At 41.5% G+C, this 20,066-nt stretch overlaps 1 protein-coding gene across 1 annotated transcript in view; it reads left to right on the plus strand.

Moving 5' to 3' along the window:
• Positions 1–20,066, plus strand: part of kif26ba (kinesin family member 26Ba) — a 126,615-nt gene that overhangs the window by 32,169 nt on the left and 74,380 nt on the right. Inside the window, exon 3 of the mRNA XM_033622806.2 lies at positions 9,401–10,108. Within this exon, the coding sequence (XP_033478697.2) occupies positions 9,401–10,108 (708 nt within the window). The remainder of the gene's footprint in view (positions 1–9,400; positions 10,109–20,066) is intronic.

Consider the following 20,066-nt stretch of genomic DNA (forward strand, 5'->3'; position numbering starts at 1 on the left):
ATCCAGACCAAATATGGAGTGTGGACTGGTAGCCGGAGAGGTGTCAGTTTGCCTCCTGGGTATTATCAAGGTGCCCTTTAGCAAGGCACCAAACCCTGACATCTCTCCATTTAATGCATATATAGTTCCTGTTTGTGCACGTGTGTAGTTCATATAGGCTACCTGTGAGTATATGACAACAGAGTGAAAAAAATTGAATTAATAAAGTATGTCTTCTTCTTCAAACTTTCCACCGTCTCTGGAGCCACTCTCCTCCGCAGCAGTAATCCCCAACACTGAGCCTTTAAACGGTCCCTACAAACTCACACAGAAAACAAAATGGTTCGATCCTGTTGTTAAACGTGTTAATAATGGTTAGGTAATGCTAACCATGTGATGCTAATAGCTAGCCCTGTTACTGCGTCTGTGTCCCAACCCCAGACACCATTTTGCCAGGGCAGCATCACAGCATCCTGTGCCCAGGACAATTGTGATTGGTTTAGAGAAACACAAACAAGCCAGGGTGTTTTTCTCCCTGTAGCAGAATGATATCATGGTGATTCCAGATCTTTCTCAAATGCTGATACAGCGCTGTGGAGATAGGTCTGCCAACACAAGGCTAGGGATATATTTGTATTATTTTTATCATACTTTAAATAACTCCTCACTGAATGTTGTTAAAACAAATTCCACACTAACATTGGATTCTAATAGTAAAAACATTCATAAAAAAATCTTTAACCACTTCTGTAGTATAGTGCACTTCACATAATGCCCTGGTTACCTGTGTGTCCCAGCTGTGTTCTATATATTTACCGTAATACATTTAAACACACTGTATCTCTCTGAAGCCTTACACACACACACTTGTTGAACGTAAGAGTCTGTGTGTACATCGGTTTAAACACATTTCACTGCTCATCTCCTCTTGTATTTTATTATTTGATGGTACATTATCTCTCCCATCCTTGTGGATAAGTGGCCAAATGTAGTTGACATGACATTACTGTATATATTTTCAGCAGCTACAATAAAGTTCCCTAGAAAAGCAATTTTTGGCCATCTACAATAAGTGCTTTTTTTGTCAGTCTCCAAAATGAAGATAAACTGACTCCTTCCGGAGGGAACATTTCAGTCGCACAGGGAGAGCTCCTTAAGATAGCTGGAGATGGTTTTGTCGTCATCATATCTGCTGCTATCATTACTGCTCCCTCCCTGAGCTGGATTCAACAAATTCAGTCAAAGTCACGTGTAAAAAAGACACTATTTTACTTCCTGGCAGAAAATATGTCATGCTCCAGTGACTGAGCACAATTATTGAGCATATGGTGAAAAACTGAATAAATGCATTCATACAATAACAGTCAACTACATTTTAAATCTACCTCTGCCTCAGCTCTCTATCCTCCACTCAGCCTTCTCTTATGTGTGGCATTTTGCAAACATGTTTTTGTGTGTGTGTGTGTTTGTGTGTGTGTGAGAGAGAGAGACACACACCAATAGCTTATTCTATTTAGCCTGAAACGTGTGTGTAGTGTCTCATGCCAGCGAGGACCATGTGTGCGCTTGCCTGCATGTGCTTACAGTATGTATATGTTTAAAAACCACATTTTATTCCTTATGCTACTTAGTTCGCCTGAGTAACAAGGAAGCCTTTATCCATAAATACGTACACACACACACACACACACACACACACACACACACACACACACACTGCTAAGATGCTCGCCAAGGTTTGAGATCCAGCAATGCAAGTGTGTGTGTATCTTGTGGTCTTGTGGTTTGTTGACATAGCCTAGCAGGCAGCACTCACATTGAGAGGTTGCATTTTACTATTAGATGAAATGTTGCTTTGTGTGGACACACCCTTACGCACACATACACACACACACACACACACACACACACACACACACACACACACACAGACGGTATATTGATTGAGGGAAGGTAACAGGCTTGCTATTGATAGAATCTTTGTGTGTAGCAGACAGTATATACATTCATTCTCTTTTTCTGGCTAACAGGCTCTCATTAGATTATGAGCATATGGGCCACCAAAGAGGCTGACCACACACCCACACACACACACACACACACACACACACACAGATCTATACAATGTACAGTTAGGGCAGCTTTGTGGAGGGGGTCCGCCACCCCTGGGCAGTCCTCAGAGAGATCAGCCTACTGCAGGGGGGGCGCCAAATTATTGTTTGATAATTTAGGTCTAAATTCAAGTTTTGTTTTTTTTAAATTAAGAAAATGTCTGAAAAAAACTTTAAAAAGTATTCACAGTACACAGCATAAATGATAAGCTCACGATTAACCATGAATCCCTGTGCAATCATGTGAGCTAGCTAATGCTAAATCACTGTGCAGTACTTATCCGTAACAGCAAGGTGAGCTGTATTATTATTCCAAGTGTACGGGCATTCTTATGAGCCACAATGAATTGTTTTGTAACTTTCTGAGCAAGAGACTCACCAACCACACACCTTAGAAACCACCAGCAAAAGTGCAGAGGGTGAAGCTAATGCACTTAGCCATGCTACAACTGCTGCTGACTTAGAAGCTATAGGCACGCACCAACAAGAAATATTGAAATAAAGAGAATTATCTCAAGCGCAACTCAGTTTTATACAGTATATGTAGTAGGGGGTCCCTGCTCTGTCTCTCTTTAAGATAAGGGGTCCTTGCCCTGAAAAACGTTTAAGACCCCTATCCTACAAATTATGTTCATATACAACTAATTTGAACGAGTAAATATGTTTTGAGAAAAACGTAATGTCGTAATGTGTAATGTATTTGCTGGCTAAAGTAGGCAAACTTGCAACACGTTATTCGTTATCGTAGTGACTACATCTATTTTTTTTTATGAGCTTTTTCATTAACATTTAAACAAAGTCATGATCTTTCCATAACCTTAACCAAAGCACATTTGTTGCCTAGACCTAGAGAGAAGTCTTTCTTTATAATGTTTTTTGTACGCCCGCCATCCTCTCCAACCACCTCCCTCCAAATGCCTATGCCAGGGGTCAGCAACCTTTGCTATAAAAGAGGCATTTTTGGCCAAAAATGTCTGAGGTAGCCTATCAACATTACTAATAGGTCTTAATGAGCATTATTGATATGTGTTTCCACAAGGTGGCTACTCTGCGGTGGACGATTTTATGATTATTTGGTACTTAAACTGTTTAAACTGCGATTTGGTGGTGAAAACAAACAAATCTGTTTGCAAACTTTAAAAGGAAAAGGCACAAGGTCATAGACGCATTACGCACATTTTAGTTGCTGAACCCTTGAACATTTTGTAGTCTGTGTCTAGGCTACTGATTTTTACATTTGCAGAATGTGATACTTGTCAGTCACCCATTATTTACCCTAACATCCCTCTGTTTTCTCATCTTCTCTGTCAATCATCTGTCTCTTTATCTGAATATCTGATTGTCTAAATCAGCTGAGAGATAACCTGCGTCCATCACACGTTTATTGATGCCATGCACATACACACGCTTCATCTCCATAAATCATGTATTGATTAAGCTTCACTAAACAAAGAGGGCCTACACATCACTTTGATTAATCCTGTACATGCAGAGCCGCTTCACTGCCATGATGCACTGAGATATTCAAATAAGAGCTCCATCATGTTGAACTACTGTCTTTAGAGCGATGCATTGGCTGTTTTTACTGGTATGGAAGGATATGTGTAATTGGTGAGATTGTTTGTATGTTCCTATCATGTGTTAGTGGTTAAACTATTCTGTTTTGTTTCTGATGTTAAATCAATCAGATGGAAAATGCTGCTGCAAATGTGGAATATTTTCTAGGATGACAGTTATTGAGAAGATGGTGGATGTTGATGGCTCTGTTTTTGAGATGGAGAAGTGCCTGGTAATAGCAGTGTTCCAGGAGAAAGCAGTTTCAGGGATTTTATTTCATCTGTTGGAAGACGTGCTCAGAAAAATAACATGAAATGATAGAAAAGTGACTCATTTTATTCTTGTGGAGACTGCATATAAAGATAAGGTTTTTACCATCTAACACAAGTTAAAGTAGCAGGTTTTCACATGTAACCATACACATAGTTTGCTGAAATCAGTGTTGTAGTACTTGAGACCGGTCTCAATGCTAGTTTTTTTAAGATCTTGCTCTTGTCTCGGTGTCAGACAAAGAGGATTCAGGATTTTATTTCAAAACCAGTCAAGACCACAACTGCAGGGATATCACTACATGGCCTGTAAAAAAGTGTTGAATAAAGACAGTTAAGTTGGTTTCAGCTCCTTAGTGTTTGTATTTGTTTGCTCATAGAAAACAAAGGAAAATTCCCACACATAAAATTCACCTCTGCAATGCCTTTTGAATATTTAATCAAGACATTTCTCATGGTACACTCATACCTACGCACATCTACATGGTATGGTAATAAAAGAGGTGAATGAAGAGGAATTTTTATTTGTTTCCTGTGGGTGTTTTTATGGGAATGTGGATCTTTCAAATCAATTTGAGAAATGCCTATGATTTGCATGTTCCTCATTTTATTGTAAGTGTGTCATGCAGTGTGGGAGTCGTACTGATCTGGTCTTGGTCTAGACTTGATCTCAACTCCTCAAAATCTTGGTCATGAGTTGGTTTCAGTTTACATGGTCTTGACCAGGGGTTCCCAACTGGTTCAGCAATGAGGTCCAGATTTCTCTTTAGTCATTTCTTACACTACAAGGTCCACAGAGTTTAATCTTTTCAGCGTCATACTTGGGTTTGGCCATGTCGATAAGCTAGTTTGCTGTCTGCTAATTAGCTGTCTATTAGTCAGTCACTTTACAGCAGGACATTGCACTTCAAAATGAAAGCTCTGCGCCTTAAATTCACTGTACTCCAAAATAAAGAGTTTTTTGCAAACTTGACACATTCATAAATCACTTGCAGTCCACTCAGAATGGACCTATGACCCACTTTTGGACGGCAACTCACCAGTTGGGAACCAGTGGTCTTGATTACAACACTGGCTGAAACTATTCCTTGTGCAGAACAGGGCGAAGGCCTACACAGATACCTGCCTGGCCTTAATCTTACAGAAGAGGTGGGCTGGTTGAAAGCAGGAAGATAATTACAGTTATCAAGCGAGTTTGCACCACCTACCACAGATGTTTTGTTAAAGTAAAGAGGCGCACACTCGCTGATAATACGCTAACACTACACCTACACCGACAATTAGCTCACAGCGTCACACTTGGACCTTTAACCCCACCATCAGTCTCAACAGCCTTGGGTAAAGCGAGACTTTTATAAGGAACAAGTTCTGTTTAATGACCTTTTGTCAGATAAAGTGCTTAATGCTTTGCAGAGAGAAATATTTTCAAGGGGGTCAAATGAGCTTTATACGCAGATGTGTATCGGGGTGTGTGCGTGTGCTTTGCTTGTTAACTTTGATATTTAGACCAGAGAGTCGTGGCAGGAGATTTAGAGTGGCTTTGCTCTGTGCGAGTGGCTCCAATTAGTCTGGAAAAACCCATGCACACATACGCACACATAACACATACCTGTACACGCACTCATTCATGCACACGGGCACAGATAACTGCGCAAACAAATTGGACAAATATCCGGATTTCCGCTCTCTGGGATTGCTCACACGCATGCATACACACAACTTCACCAGCCAAATACAGTGGACCAACATGAGAGAAAGGAAGGAGAGAACAATGCTTTTAGGATTTTTTAGTGGTTCTGTATTTCTGTCTAGATATTTTACCCACATAACAGAACTTTTGGTTTGTTTGACGCTTTTACCACATATACTTTTTAACATCTTGAATGCTGATATGTACGTATTATATTGGATGTTCTTGGGAACCTGCAAGCCTGGCAGTCTGTGTTCCCCTAAAATATGTGAATATGCCCAAGTATAAACAATCAAATGTTCTTCACATTAGCTCTGGTTCTTTAACCAGGTCTGTCTAGGATTCTTGAAGCCTTGGTGCTATCTGGTGAACCAGCCTGCATTTCTGCCAGTTTGAGTGGCACCAATGTAATCAAGCATATGTCATCAACCCTAGGGCACTGCATAGTGCACAGTGGAAGTAAATGGTAGTAGCATAATCATGGATTACATTGTTCAACCTTAAACTTTTGTTCTGTTATCACAGATTTTTGTTTTTACCCAAAAAAAACAATCATGGAACAACTACCACCACTGCACGCTCTGATATTACTTACAATAAATAGATATTTACATGTACTTAGTCCTGCTGCTTTTAGTAAAATGCTTAAACACAACATATAACCTGTTGAATTAAAAAAAAGAAAGCAAGTTATTTTCTTTTTTTTCAACATATTGAACACTGAACTGAACACAAAAGGCAGCAATAAAAAAATAATGATAGCTAAATTTAAAGTGCAGTTTTGTACACATACTCTCTTTCAGCCAACTCAAAAAATCCCTCAGTGCAATATTTGGCACTGTGTTTGTCACCCAGGTCGACATGATGATGACTATAATAGCCAATATATGGTGCAGCCCTTATTTACATATGTTCATACAGCAGCTTCATATTGACTGTTGTGGTCAGTTTCCATCCCAGTAGGGGCACACGTCTGTGAATGTGGTGTAAGTGCTGCAGTTGTGGGAGTGCTCAGAAGCTGTTTACACAGGTAAAGGGAGCCTTAATAGAGTAGACCATGACATTTTTGTAAACAAAAGCAATGCACCAGAAATAGAAAGGTTAACACCATTTTTTCCACTATAACCAATCCTCTAATACTGCAGTTCACTTACACGTTACACTTCAGTCAGCCTCTATAGTCCATTACTGTGACCAGCTGCACAACGGTAACATCACGACCAGTGCAAGCAGCAATCCAACCATGAAATTAATCTAGAACTGTTGTCAGAGTAACAAGGTCTCAAGCCCGATACTGGGAACAAAAAGAAATAAACTCAACTAAAAGACTGACTGTTAGAAGATGGAGTCAGAACACATGGCATTTAATTGGACATTAAAATGGGAATTTGTCATTTTAACACTAAAATGTATTAAATTACCAAAACGCACTTTAATGAAAATAGTTCATGCAATTACAGCAGCTTTTTAAGAGGTCTTTGAATTGTTTCATTTCCAGCACAGGCAAATTATTATCACTTAAAAGTCTCTTTTGAATCTACACCAATCATGCAACCAACACCAACCGTATTCTGACTGAATGGTAATCTCTAATGTTTAGCAGTGATGAGAGTGCAGAAACACTGGACCCATTTTAAAGGCTCAAGTTCAGCATTTTGGCTGTTGCCATCTTGGTTTTTAGAGCAAGAAGTGACCATATTTGGATGAGAGGGTGAAGGTGTGGAGAAGCTAAGGGTGGCTCATAGACTATAGTGACATTTTTAAAACTTTGTAAAAAGCCTGTCACTCAAGCAACTTGCCCTTAAGCCTTAATAAAATGTAAACGGGTGAGTTATAAAACAATTTACCCACAGTAAAGTTGTCATGAATGTTTAAATTAGTTATAGAGACCAAAACCACTTTTTGGACCAGTCTGTAAACATGTTTATTTTGGCTGTAAAGTTGGGCATTTTAACATGGGGGTCTATTGGGACTGACTGGCCTCAGGAGTCAGCCTCAAGTGGTCATTTGATGAACTGCAGTTTTTGGCACTTCTGCATTGCTTCAATTTTCAGCCTCAGAGATTGCAGCTTACTTTGTACTGGCAACAGCCATGGCCAGAGGCATTACATTTTCAGGTCGTTGGTCCGTCTGTCCATCCTATTACCATTAACACAATATCTCAGGAGCGCCTTGAAGGATTTCATTCAAATATGGTACTAACATTCACCTGGACTTAATGACAAACTGATTAGGTTTTGGTGGTCAAAGGTCAAGTCAACTGACAAAACATGCTTTTTTTTAAAAAAAAAATAATTGATTTGGTTGGATATTATGTTGGTGACTCTAATCTTAAGTGTCTACCTTGAAACTGTGCTAATTATATAGATTGTTTATACTGCTTGGGGGAAGATGTGTGTGAATCATCCCTGTTTTACCAAGGAATACACTTAATATCTTTCATTAAATTCCTTCAAAGTTTTCACTACAAATATTATATGGATTCAAACAGTCATAGATGTAAACTGCAACTTGAATTGTTGGTGGAGGCATGCAACTGCGAGGTGGCTATATATTTATTTTTTGTGTGTTCACATCGTGCCACCCTGCAACTTACAGTCAACATATGGTTTTCTAGAGAAGCCAGTTCATCTGTTGAGCAGTGATTGTCTCAAATGTTTCAGAGCTGTGAGACCAGTCACATGACTGGCTGAGAGAGTATTTATTAATCAACTTACTCTCAGATCTGTCTTCCACTACACCCAGCCCTTTTGCACTTCACGCTGCTTCTCAAACATAAACTTAAAAAAGCAGGTGCACTTAGAGACACCCACACAGACCTAATGCCTTCACTCTGATATTGCATTTGCAAGAGTGAGATTGGGCCCAAGGAGTCTGAAACCAATGCAATTCTGTTTTTTGTTCACAAAAGTGCTGTTTTTCTTTATAAATCTTACAAGATTTCTTTCTGCATGTCAATCATTAGCATTTAGTATTACGCTTTACCAATTCAGAGACAAACAAATGGGAAAATGGGTTTTAAAATGAGAAGATAGATATCAGCTGAATATGCTTTTTTGAACTCTTTTCAAAGACATGAATGAACAAGAAATAGTTTCTATTACCTTTGCTTAGCTGTTTCCTTTTCATCAAATATTTTTTATTGCCTTTTTATGGGAATTACATTTTGTAATCTCTTAGAGCTAGAAATTGATAGCCAAGCAATTAACCTCTTGTATGAAAAACGGCTGCTGTTTTATCTGTTATATTTTCAGTATCTATTTTTCCAAGATACTTTACAGATGCTTCAAAGGTGCAAAGTCACATCATGCACTCAACACACACAGTCAGGCTACATTGTAGCAAAAATTGTGCTGAAAAAGAAAGAAGGGAGAGAAAAAAGAGAGAGTGAGTAGAAGGTCAGTTTTTCTCATTCCTGACTCTCCTTGCTGCCAGCTTCTGTGACACTTTTACCCTCTAGACCCCAAGGATTTAGTGTATGTGTGTGCGTGTGTGTGCATTTTTGTGTGTACTTGCTTGCACGTCCTTCTCTGGGTACGTGTGTTTCTCTACACATCTTCCCCCGGGCTACAAAGCAATGTTTCTTGGATTTTCTATAAATATTCATAGTCATGATTTGTTCAACATGCCTATCATTTCTCCCTCTCCTCTCCTCTCCTCTCCTCTCCTGCAGGTTATCATCAGTTACATCCTCCAGTGCAGCTCAAAACATGCCGTTCTTGCATCATTTTGCTATCACTCATTCCTCCAGACAGCAGTCTAAATCTTGGCTCTCTGTTTCTGTCCCCTTCCAGGATCCCTCCTTCTCTCTCCTTCTTCATGACAAGCTTCAGGTGCCCAACAGCTCTCGACGGGCGTGGAACGAACGTGACAGCCGCTGTGATGTCTGCGCCACACACCTCACTCAGCTCAAACAGGAAGCTGTGCGTATGGTCCTCACCCTCGACCAGTGGGATTTGTCTCCCCCCTCATCCCCTCCAGCCCTGATTGGACGATATGGATCTCAAGGACCTCCGGGTCCAGTTGGAGCAACCGGAGCCCCAGGAGGTCCTGGATCACGAGAGTGGATTCCCCCTTTTCTCCCTTCCTCCTCCTCTTCAGCTGCTGCTGCCGTCTCACACCCGTCCTCCCAGTCGCCTTCCCCAAGCCCGAGCCAGACCCCAACGCCCAGCCCAAGCCACGGACCATCCAACCCTAGCCATGGGAGTCCCTCGGTAGGGCAAACATCCAGCAGCTGCGCTGCAACAAACCAGCAACCTCAAGGCCCAGGGCACAGGCTGGGATCCAAGCCCAGCTCCCTGGGACTTGGAGGTGGGATGGACAGAAGGAATGGGTCCCCCAGTTCAGGAAAAGCTGGTGCCCAACAGCAACCTGTGACTGGAGTAAACAGCCCTGGCAATAATAGCGGTAATGGGAGTGGAGCAGTTCTGAGTACAGCAGCTCTGCAGGCTCATCAGCACCTGAACCGAACTAATGGAGGAGTTACGCTCTATCCGTACCAGGTAAGCCATGTGTACAGGTGTGTATGTGTGTGTAACCATGTGCACCTTGCATTCACACATAAAATTCTGCTACTTCTCCCACCAGGACATTGCAAATATTACCATGGAAACAGAGTGAATTAATTCTGGTCTTATATAATTAGCACGCAGATGAATACATCTCTTGATATGAGTCCGACAGACAGGACAGGAAGTGCAACATTTTAATTTCCAGCTTGTAGGTGAAGCCACCTTCTGCAGTGTGACCTTGTTAGCTATCAAACACTGATGATACCTGACCTCCGAGATTATGTCTTCAGTGTAAACAGACAGGCTCCTCTCTTCTATTCTCCTGCACAGTAGCAAAGGCGTATAATAGCCAGTAGTGCCATATTCATTTATTTCTCCTCAGTAGTGGAAGCACTGGTTTAAAAGTCCAGTGTGTAGGATTTGAGGGGATATATTGGCATTGGAATATGATATATATCTAAATAGGGAGTGGTTCATAGTGGTACATAGTCTGCCACGTTGCACTGCAGTGTTTCTTCAGGAGCCCAGAAAGGACACAATAGTGGCTCCAGATCGGGCCATTCATATTTTCACATTGGCCTCCATAGTTAGCAGCCTGTCTGTGACAAGAACGTAGGAAAAATACAGATTTTTTTGTGATGTGAACCAACGTTTTTACCAGTTTTAATCACATGGTTCAATTGTTTTGGAGAGGAAGAGTATGGAGCTTTATCCCTATCTTTATTCAAGAGAGTGGTCTATCACTTTAAGAGCATTATTTATTGATTTCACGTTGAAAAACCCTGCCCTCGCACTCAAATAGCCTCTGCTTGCGCTTGGATCTACTTCTGCTCAAACTGTGTGCTCACACTCAGATACCATGTTGCTCGCACAGATTTCCTACTCGAGCTTCGGCTTTTCTCCTTGCGCTCAAACTGTTTCTGTGTGCTCACGGAATATCTGCTCTCAGATTTCTGCCTTGCACTTGGATTTGTTTTGTGTAACAACCCTGTCAAAATCCCCCAACCAATAGAATGCCAGATTTACTGTTGACCAGTGAAATGAGTTCAACAACAGCTTAAACAGCAATGCTGAGTAAGGAAATGTTAACAAAAGGTGAAATAAAAAATAAAAATAAGAAATAAATTATTTAAGTTTGTTATGTAGCTCTGCAGAAAAAAAAAAGTTCCCCTGGTCTGTTGCCAGGCAACGCAGCACATACGCCAGGAACTCACAAGCTACTTTGTATTTACATTGATCTGCAACTGTGTAACTTCGTCCAGTTCGGCTGATGAAACGTTGGCAAACCTGGATGTTGGCACAGTCGGATTCAAACACACCTGGAGGTCTGCACAGAAGAGTCCTGGCTTTCCTTTTCCTTGTCCTCTCCTGACGACCATTCATAATTTAATTCAAATGTAATTTTGGGGAAAATATCCATCTTCTTGGTGTAACGCTAGTGTCAGTTTACGTCAGTGTAGTGAGTGTGACAGTTGGTTAATTAACGGTTGTATTTATATTTATGAGTGATTTTACTGTTACAAGTCCCAGTGATGTTATACTCTATATCAGCACTCATGGAATGCCTCTCGTCCAATCAAATTACAAATTACTTGGTCAGAACTAACTATATATGTATATATATATATATGTATATATATATATATGGCGCACGTGTGTAAATTAACAGTCCCTTTATTCCAAAAGTTCTATTGGTTGGGGGATTTTGACAGGGTTGTTACACAAAAAAAATCCAGAAATCTGAGAGCAGAAATTCCGCGAGCGCACAGAAACAGTTTGAGCGCGAGGAGAAAAGCCAAAGCTCGAGCAGGAAATCTGTGCGAGCAACATGGTATCTGAGTGTGAGCACACAGTTTGAGCAGAAACAGAGTAGATCCAAGCGCACGCAGAGGCTATTTGAGTGCGAGGGCAGGGTTTTTGAGCGTGAAATTAATAAATAACGCTCTCAAACTGATAGACCACTCTCTTGAATAAAGATAGGGATAAAGCTACATAGAAGAAGAGCCCTCTGTAGATAATTTGGCTCCCAGTAAAAACCTCCTGAACAATGAACACTGAAGGAATTCTAACCAGGAGAAGTTTCAGCTGGTTGCAATCTGCAACCCCCTCACTAGATGCCATTAAATCCCCCTAAATCTTACACACTGTTCCGTTAAGCAGCTAGCTGAAAAACAAAAGTTTCCTTGTAGCTTGCAGGAGTCAATTAAAATCTAAAACTAGAAAGAGACATTGTGAAGGTAATTTCCCCCACAAGAGCTCCCCATGAGGACACAACAATTGATGTAGAAGTCTTGGATTTGAGAATCATCTCTTTTCGGGAGGGAAGCAAAATATTCTCTTCAGTAGGATCAAGGTAGAACGTAAAGCACTGAGTTAACGTGACGCAAAGCGTAAAAGCGACTCAAACTGAAAATGGAGATAAAAGAAGACATTTCAGGGAGAGGTGGGAAGAAAGGGATCATAAGTAGACAACAGAGGAAGACGGTTGGAGGCAGAAAAGGCCTCAGGTGACGTGGTCTAGAGGTGTATGGAGGAAGACAGGAGAGCTGAGACTGCAGGGGAGATCCAGAGGTGCTTGTGTGTGTGAGAGTGTGTGTGTGTGTGTGTGTGTGTTAACATGTGTGTATGACCGTGTTCTACAGATGTAATAATTCATACAGTGATAATTAGAACTCAAGGGACTCTATGTCACACACCCCCAGTACCCCTTCACTCTTTCATTCTCATTCACTCTCTTTCTCTCTACTTATTCCTTACGCCTCTTTCTTTCCTTCTCCCCTATTATTTCTCCTGTCTTTCTCACACTTCGACTGTTTTTATATTCAGCCCCTCTTCTATCCTGCTCCTTCACCGTCTCTCTTTGTTTTTATTCAGCCCATGACTTGAATCAGATGCAGAGATATGGAGTCGTACGTGCAAATTACTTTATACAATCCCTGGAATTGTTTCGTTATCTTTTCCTACAGGAAATAAATTAACCATAAGAGCCTCCATGTATTCTGGCCTGTCTTTGTGACAATGAACATTTTCAAATCTGAAACAGCATTTATCTTTTGTCAAATTTTTCAGTTGCATACTTTGTTTTTCCTTTGCTCCTGCTTTTATATTATTTCTACAGATAAACTGCCTTATGTTTTCAGTCTGCAACATTCATGTCTGTTGATTTGCATCTTTTTAGTTTCACTGTGTTTCCCACAAAGCAAGATTCATTTTTCATGTTTCCTTTGATGTTTGTTGCCTTTCATTTAATGAGATTGTTAAAGGACAACTTTGGTATTTTTCAACCTGGGCCCTATTTCCCCATGTGTATGTGTGCGTATGATTCATAGGTACAACTCGTTCTAAAATTGGTTCAGTGTTGAGGGAGGTGAATGCAACCGGGAGCCGTGAAACGAGCTAAAACAGTAACGGGGGCAAATGTGTCCCGTATAGGTTTGCGCATTAAAAGTGCTTTTTTTCGCCACTGACCGGTTCAGATCGCCAGTGCTATCTCTGTAGATAGCATACTAAGTGTTTCCCTGACCCTTCACCTCCTCCCGGCTGTGACATCATCTTGAGAGAGATTTGCTTGTTGCCGGAAGAAAACAGAGGAGCCATGCTGAGCACTGCTCAGAGTGGCACTGGTTGTCCCGGAGTACAGCTGAGAGTTTTACTGCATCGATTGAAAACAGTGGTTCGTGTTTGTGCTTATCCGAATTGCAAGAACAGGATGTCGCGCAACACTCCGTACAGTTTTCATAGGCTGCCTTTGTCGGACGGCGAGATGCTGAAGTTGTGGCTAGTTGTGCTACAAATGGATGCTAACACAGACGCTGCACCTTGCAGACCATCAGGTCTGCAGTGCTCACTTCTCCCAAGATGACTACTGCCAGCCGAAGAAGAGAAGACATCCAATCCCGAAACACCTCTTCCTCAAGAAAACGGCTGTCCCACGAGTAGAGAGAGCCACAGACACAGTGGAGCAAAGCTCTCGCGAGATGATGTCACACAGCCCAGAGATAAAGGAAACGCTTAGTATGCTATTTACAGAGATAGCACTGGCGATCTGAACCGGTCAGTGGCGAAAAAAAGCACTTTTAATGCGCAAACTTATACGGGACGCATTTGCCCCCGTTACCGTTTTAGCTCGTTTCGCAGCTCCCGGTTGCATCCGCCTCCTTCAATACTGAACCAGTTTTAGAACGAGTTGTACCTATGAATCATACGCACACATACACATGGGGAAATAGGGCCCAGGTTGAAAAATACCGAAGTTGTCCTTTAAGATGACTTAACACAGCTAGCAAACAGAAAACAGAAAGAAGTCAACTTCCTTCCTCAGTATCTGTGTTGTTGTTTGCATTTAGATACATTACAAGTGCATTAGTGTGGGAGCGTGTCTCGTGCGTGTTTGCATGTGCGTTAAAACTTGTATGTCAGCAATTTTGTGCAAATGTATGTGTCTGTATGTGCAAAAAGGTCTCTGTTTTATGTATACAATAGTATAAGTACCTGTTGTTTGCATGTGTGCGTGCATTTACCAGTGTATTTGTATTTCGGTGTTCTGTATTTGAGTTGGTAACTGTGTTGGCAGGTGTAAAATGTTATTGAGTCTTGAGTGTTTGTGTTGTGACTTTGACAGTAATGGTGTTTCAGCAGGAAGGGAGAACCAGAGCATGATAATAAATCACCTTCGTTTAGACTCACCCTCAAGAGAGGAAGAGACGGAGGAGGAGCTGAGCAGGGAGGTGATCAAAAATGGGAACGGAGAGTAGAAGGGAAAGAGAAAATGAAGAGAAATTAGAGTGACGGATAGAGAGAGATGTGGAAGAGAGGATGAAGAGAAGGTTCAGAGAGATGGGTTTAGGATAAGAGAGAATAATAGACATTTTTCTTTAGAGGGATAAATGGACACATTGCTGAGATGCAACCTCTACACTGTATTTCCTTTTTGCCAGAGAATTGGTTATTGTTGCCTTACTGAAGCACAGTACAGAACATCAAAGATTGCTGTTCATGTTGTAGCATCAGTGGAGCTTTCAGAGGATTTTATAATGGAGATGAGAAATCTCTTCCAACATATTCATGCAAATAGAAAACAAACACATGTGGAGCAACGGCAGGGTGTATCAGTAGGGTTTCAGTTGAAACTTGTCACCCAGAATCAGTGGGCTTTATAGGAAATGTGGTCTTACTCTTCAGAAAAACTCCTAATAGCAAAACTGGTTAGGTCTTATTTGATTTAATTACCTTTAATGATTAAATCACCGTTAAAGTCACCTTCACGTAACACAACAAGAAACAGAAGAGACGGAAGAGAGGGAGGATGCAGAAGTAGACAGAGAATGGAGGCGACCCATCCGCCAGTGTAGTCGACATTAAAATCCTGCAGGGTCAGCAATGTACAGGGTGACAACCTCCACATTTTATATTTATTAGGACTTTTTTTTGGTCCCACAAGAGTGTAGAACAAATGGAAAATGCTGAATCGGTCAGAGCAGGGAAGACCGATTGTAGCAGACTGGGTGTGAATCTGCCAGGTAGCGTACTGGGATCACAAACTTTTTCAAATGGATTTCAAATCATGTCATGTTAAATACAGATTTTTCGGCCAAAAACCCTACCGAACCCTAAGATTGCTGTCACCGGTGCAGAGGCGTAATAAGTACAAACACAGTAATGTGCACATAGTATTGAACACATCATAATGGACTATAGATGTAAATGGGACACCAGTGGATAGGAAAATTGGTAAATCTGGTAAGTCAGTTTACAGTTAGATGAGTTTTCTAATAGAAGTGACCAAGAATCCAGCTGGTTGACAAATGTTCATTTCCTGAGTCCAGTAACTGACCACAGCGCTCGTGAGTGTAAACCAAAAGTCCAGGCTTTAAAACCACTGGGTGATGTCAGACAGCAGTGTGTTCAGTGATGTATGGGCCTTGAATTTTCCCAAAGAAACAGCACAGAAACCCATCTGTCCTTTTGCAGCAAACTCAACTGTGTCACATTTGCCATTACTGTACACTTTAACTGGCAAAAACTGTAAAGTTAATTTACTTCTTTTGGGCTCTTTTAGTGCCGGTAGTTTGTGCGTCACACTCTCTGTCTCTGGCATGAGAAAACAAATCTAACATTGTCTCTTTGCCCTCTCTCCGTCCTTCAAGCGGCTAATTGAAAACAGGTTTATACAGTATCTTGTGTGTGTGTGTGTGTGTGTGTGTGTGTGTTTACTGTGTTTCTGTTTGTTGTGCCTGAGTGTTTCTGTGTGCATGTATGTGTGTGTTTAATTGTATATCTTGCAGAGAGAAACAGGATGTGACAACACGCACGCACGCACGCACGCACACACACACACACACACACACACACACACACACACACACACACACACAAACAGGTTTACAATATTTTCCTGTCATATCAAAACAAAAGTTAAATCTCCACTGACACACACTTTCAGTTCAGACTTAGCAGGATATCCTGTAGGATTAAGTAGGGCAGCAGCGGTGGCCGAAAGGTTAGAGAGGCTTATGACTGGAAGGTTGCTACCTCGATCCCTGGACCGGCAGGATAAATCTGGGTGGGGAAAGTGAAATAGCAGTGCTTTTTTCCCACTACTGTCTTGTTTTCACTACCGTGTTATAACAGTTGTCACTGCAAACACAACCCTGGGCACTTGATAACAATTCTTAGGGTTAAACACTCGTTTAGGGCTTGGCTGCCCGTACATATGGATCTACAGAGAGAGAACGTTCAGCTGTTGGGCTAAAAATAAGTGATGCGGGCCTACCTATTGCCTTGCAGCCACGGCACTGATCCGACGGCCATCACTTAGTCAGCTCGCTCTTTATAGTCAGACACTGCTCAGCGATGATAATCCATTGACAGTTCATATGTAGACATTAAGCACATGGACAATAACTTGAAACACACTTCACAGGGAAAATGAGGAAACACCACCGTCCTTCTTCCTTGTGGCACTCAGAAACATCGACTCTGATCTCACACTTGGTGAAATTCCTCTCCTTCCATTACTTCGGCACGTCCCCTTTCAAACTAACACAGGCTCTATACCTAGGTAAGCCTAACCCACCTAGCCTGACAGCCACGCAGGACAGCCAATACGGGACAGAGTACAGTGTCCCAGCTGCTCCAGTGTAGTTGCACAGGGGCCAGCAGTTGCGAGTGTACACTCTGCCACAGGCAAAAACATAGTTAAGTCTCCTTTCTCCTGAGCTAAAATGAAAGTTGACCAGCAAGCCAAACTCACAAAAACAATATTCCAGTACTCCATGGATTACGCCAGCCAAGGTCCCCTTGAGTTCCTCCATGAGAGAGCAGTGCACATGCTCAGTTGCCAACAGAGACGACGTATCTTCATACAACTGTAAATCCTACGACTTAGCACCCCACGAATGACGTTACATACTTAGCATATAGTTGCATACCTAACATAAAGTTACAGTGGTAAGGTTTAGGAAAAGACAAATAGTGACGACATACCTTGAAATGACTCAGAGTTCACTCAAAGTTCCCACTATTGTGGACACCGGTCTCCTGAGGAAAGTCCTGATTAACGTTCTGTTTTGTGTCTCATCCACCTCCCCAACCTTTCACTTCCTTCTTTACTCCCATCAGCACACTGGTCATGTGATCACAGTTTTCCCAAATATGTGGCATATACACGAATCACTGGCTCATATTTATGTAGAATATGTATGAATTTTGGTGCATTGCTTTTTGTAGGAAAATGTATGAACAGTGCACGAGAGCCCCCTGACAGAGAGGGCATCAAAGAGCTCTGACATGTGGTTTTAAGTTGCTGCATAACTGCGTAAAATAAGAGTATGATAAAAGCATGCATGTTTGGAAAAATTATGTGTATTTTGTAATATGTTTTGAATCACGAGGGTTTCAGAGAGCTCTGCTTTCCATAAAATCATCAGTACTGCAGAGTGAATGTGCAATAAGCTATGTTTCCTTGTCATTATTTTCTCTTTGACTTTTGGCATAAAAAGCCTTGAAGCCTTTTCAGACTTATGCAACATATTGTACATATGCTGATATGAGGCATTAGTCATTCAATCACAACCTCCTCTGCCTCACCTTTGCTCTCTCTTTCTATGTATATCTATCATTAACTCCCACTCTTTCATTTCTTTCTTGCCTCCACTCTTCCAATGTTTCATTTCCTTGTGTGTGTTGTCTACTTATCACCACTGTTTTCTTCCCTCTCTGTCTCACACACACTCACACACTGTTTCTGTAATTCTGTCTCTATTGCAGACTAAATAGACACCTTGTTCCATTCACTCACTCACTTATTTTTTACATCTCTCCCCCACTTTCATCCTGAGAGGGCAGGCTCTCCCTCTCTCTTCCTCCACTCTGCTGCAGTAAGCATTTAGATTGTTTTACAGATTGTGTCTACCCCCCCTGATAAAAGCAGGCAGGGCCACACACACTGACACACAAACACACCATTTCCCTTTTCATCCTCCACATGAGAGCCTGAAATTTCAGGCTCAGATTCTGTGTCGGTTGCCTGTGGTATGTGGTTGCAAAAGGATGAAAAAATCAAATGAACGTAAGAGTGACAGATGAGGAGGGGTGAATGCTTGGGAAATGGCGTTTGTGTTGTAATGAAGATGAATGATCCGGCTTTTACCTGTTTCTAAGAGCAGAGATGGAGGGGTGTGGATAAGTGCTGTAGTGTAGAGAAAGAGGAGGGGTAGGAGTGACAGACTAAGTGTCTAAGTGCTTATTTTTTATCCCATCTTTCTGGGGAAATCTGATATCACATTCATCAAAGTCCCTCATTGGCAGATACAATCTCAGCACCAGGTGTTCTACGCAAACATGATCATCAGATGCTGTGTTTTCTTTTGTTTTTGGATTTGGCTGTGGTATTATCCTCAGCACTCTGTCTGTCCTGGTATTATCTATGTCTGTGTCTCTCCTGCTGCAATGACCTAATATCCCCATAGGGATCATTAACGTCTCATCCAGTGTAATTTAATATAATTTATGGTAAAATGTAGAGAGAGCAACTCAGCTTGTATGTCCTGTGGGGAAAATCTGAGGGAACAACTGTAAACACCTCGTAAGGACAAACAGAAACAACAAACATTTTCAGTGATATCACATTACTGAGAATGCCATCCATATCAATGCATTAGCCAGGTGACCATGCAGGGATCATCTGTGGGGTAAAGATTCTGATGTTGTTGCTGTTGACTCACTCATACACCATAAAAGTTTTCTGTTACAATGAAAAAGCCCAAATCCATCTGCTACTACATCCTGGCCGGTCCTGGGTATTGCATAACAAATTACGATACCAGTAACGTTATAGTGGTACTGATACTAATAGACTTTATTTGATACCCATAATGTGAATGTTGTGGCGTGTAACATAGCCATACTTTGGAACGTTTTGGTGGCATCTCAACACACTAATCTGCCAATTTTGTCAGATGCACCACACTGGACTCCACTGTGCCACAGTCTGGGTAGTAGCTGCTAGTGCCTGAGTGTGAGCTCCGAGCTGGACACATTTGTGAGTCCACCCAGCCGCATACACTGTAACAGGGCTAACTGTTGGCATCACACGGCTAATGTTACCTTGCATCAGGGGTGTCCAAACTTTTTTTTAATGGGGGCCAGATTACATAATGTGAAAATATCTGGAGGGCCAGTTGACTTCTCGCATCATATGAGTTATTAAAGAAAATCCGGTAACACTTTACTTGAAGGTATCTACATAAGGGTGACATGACACTGTCATAACTATGACATGACACTGTCATGAACTTGTCATAAACATTATGTACATGTCATAAATGTCTATGACTGCTGTCATTAGGTGTCATTCGGTTTTTGTAATGACAAGTTGACATTGTTTGGGTTGTCTTGATTATGACAACTTGACATTAATTAAAGTGACATTACCAGAAGTTGTATTTGT

This window comes from Epinephelus lanceolatus, chromosome 2, assembly GCF_041903045.1.
Source record: "Epinephelus lanceolatus isolate andai-2023 chromosome 2, ASM4190304v1, whole genome shotgun sequence".
Classification (NCBI taxonomy): Eukaryota; Metazoa; Chordata; class Actinopteri; order Perciformes; family Serranidae; genus Epinephelus; species Epinephelus lanceolatus.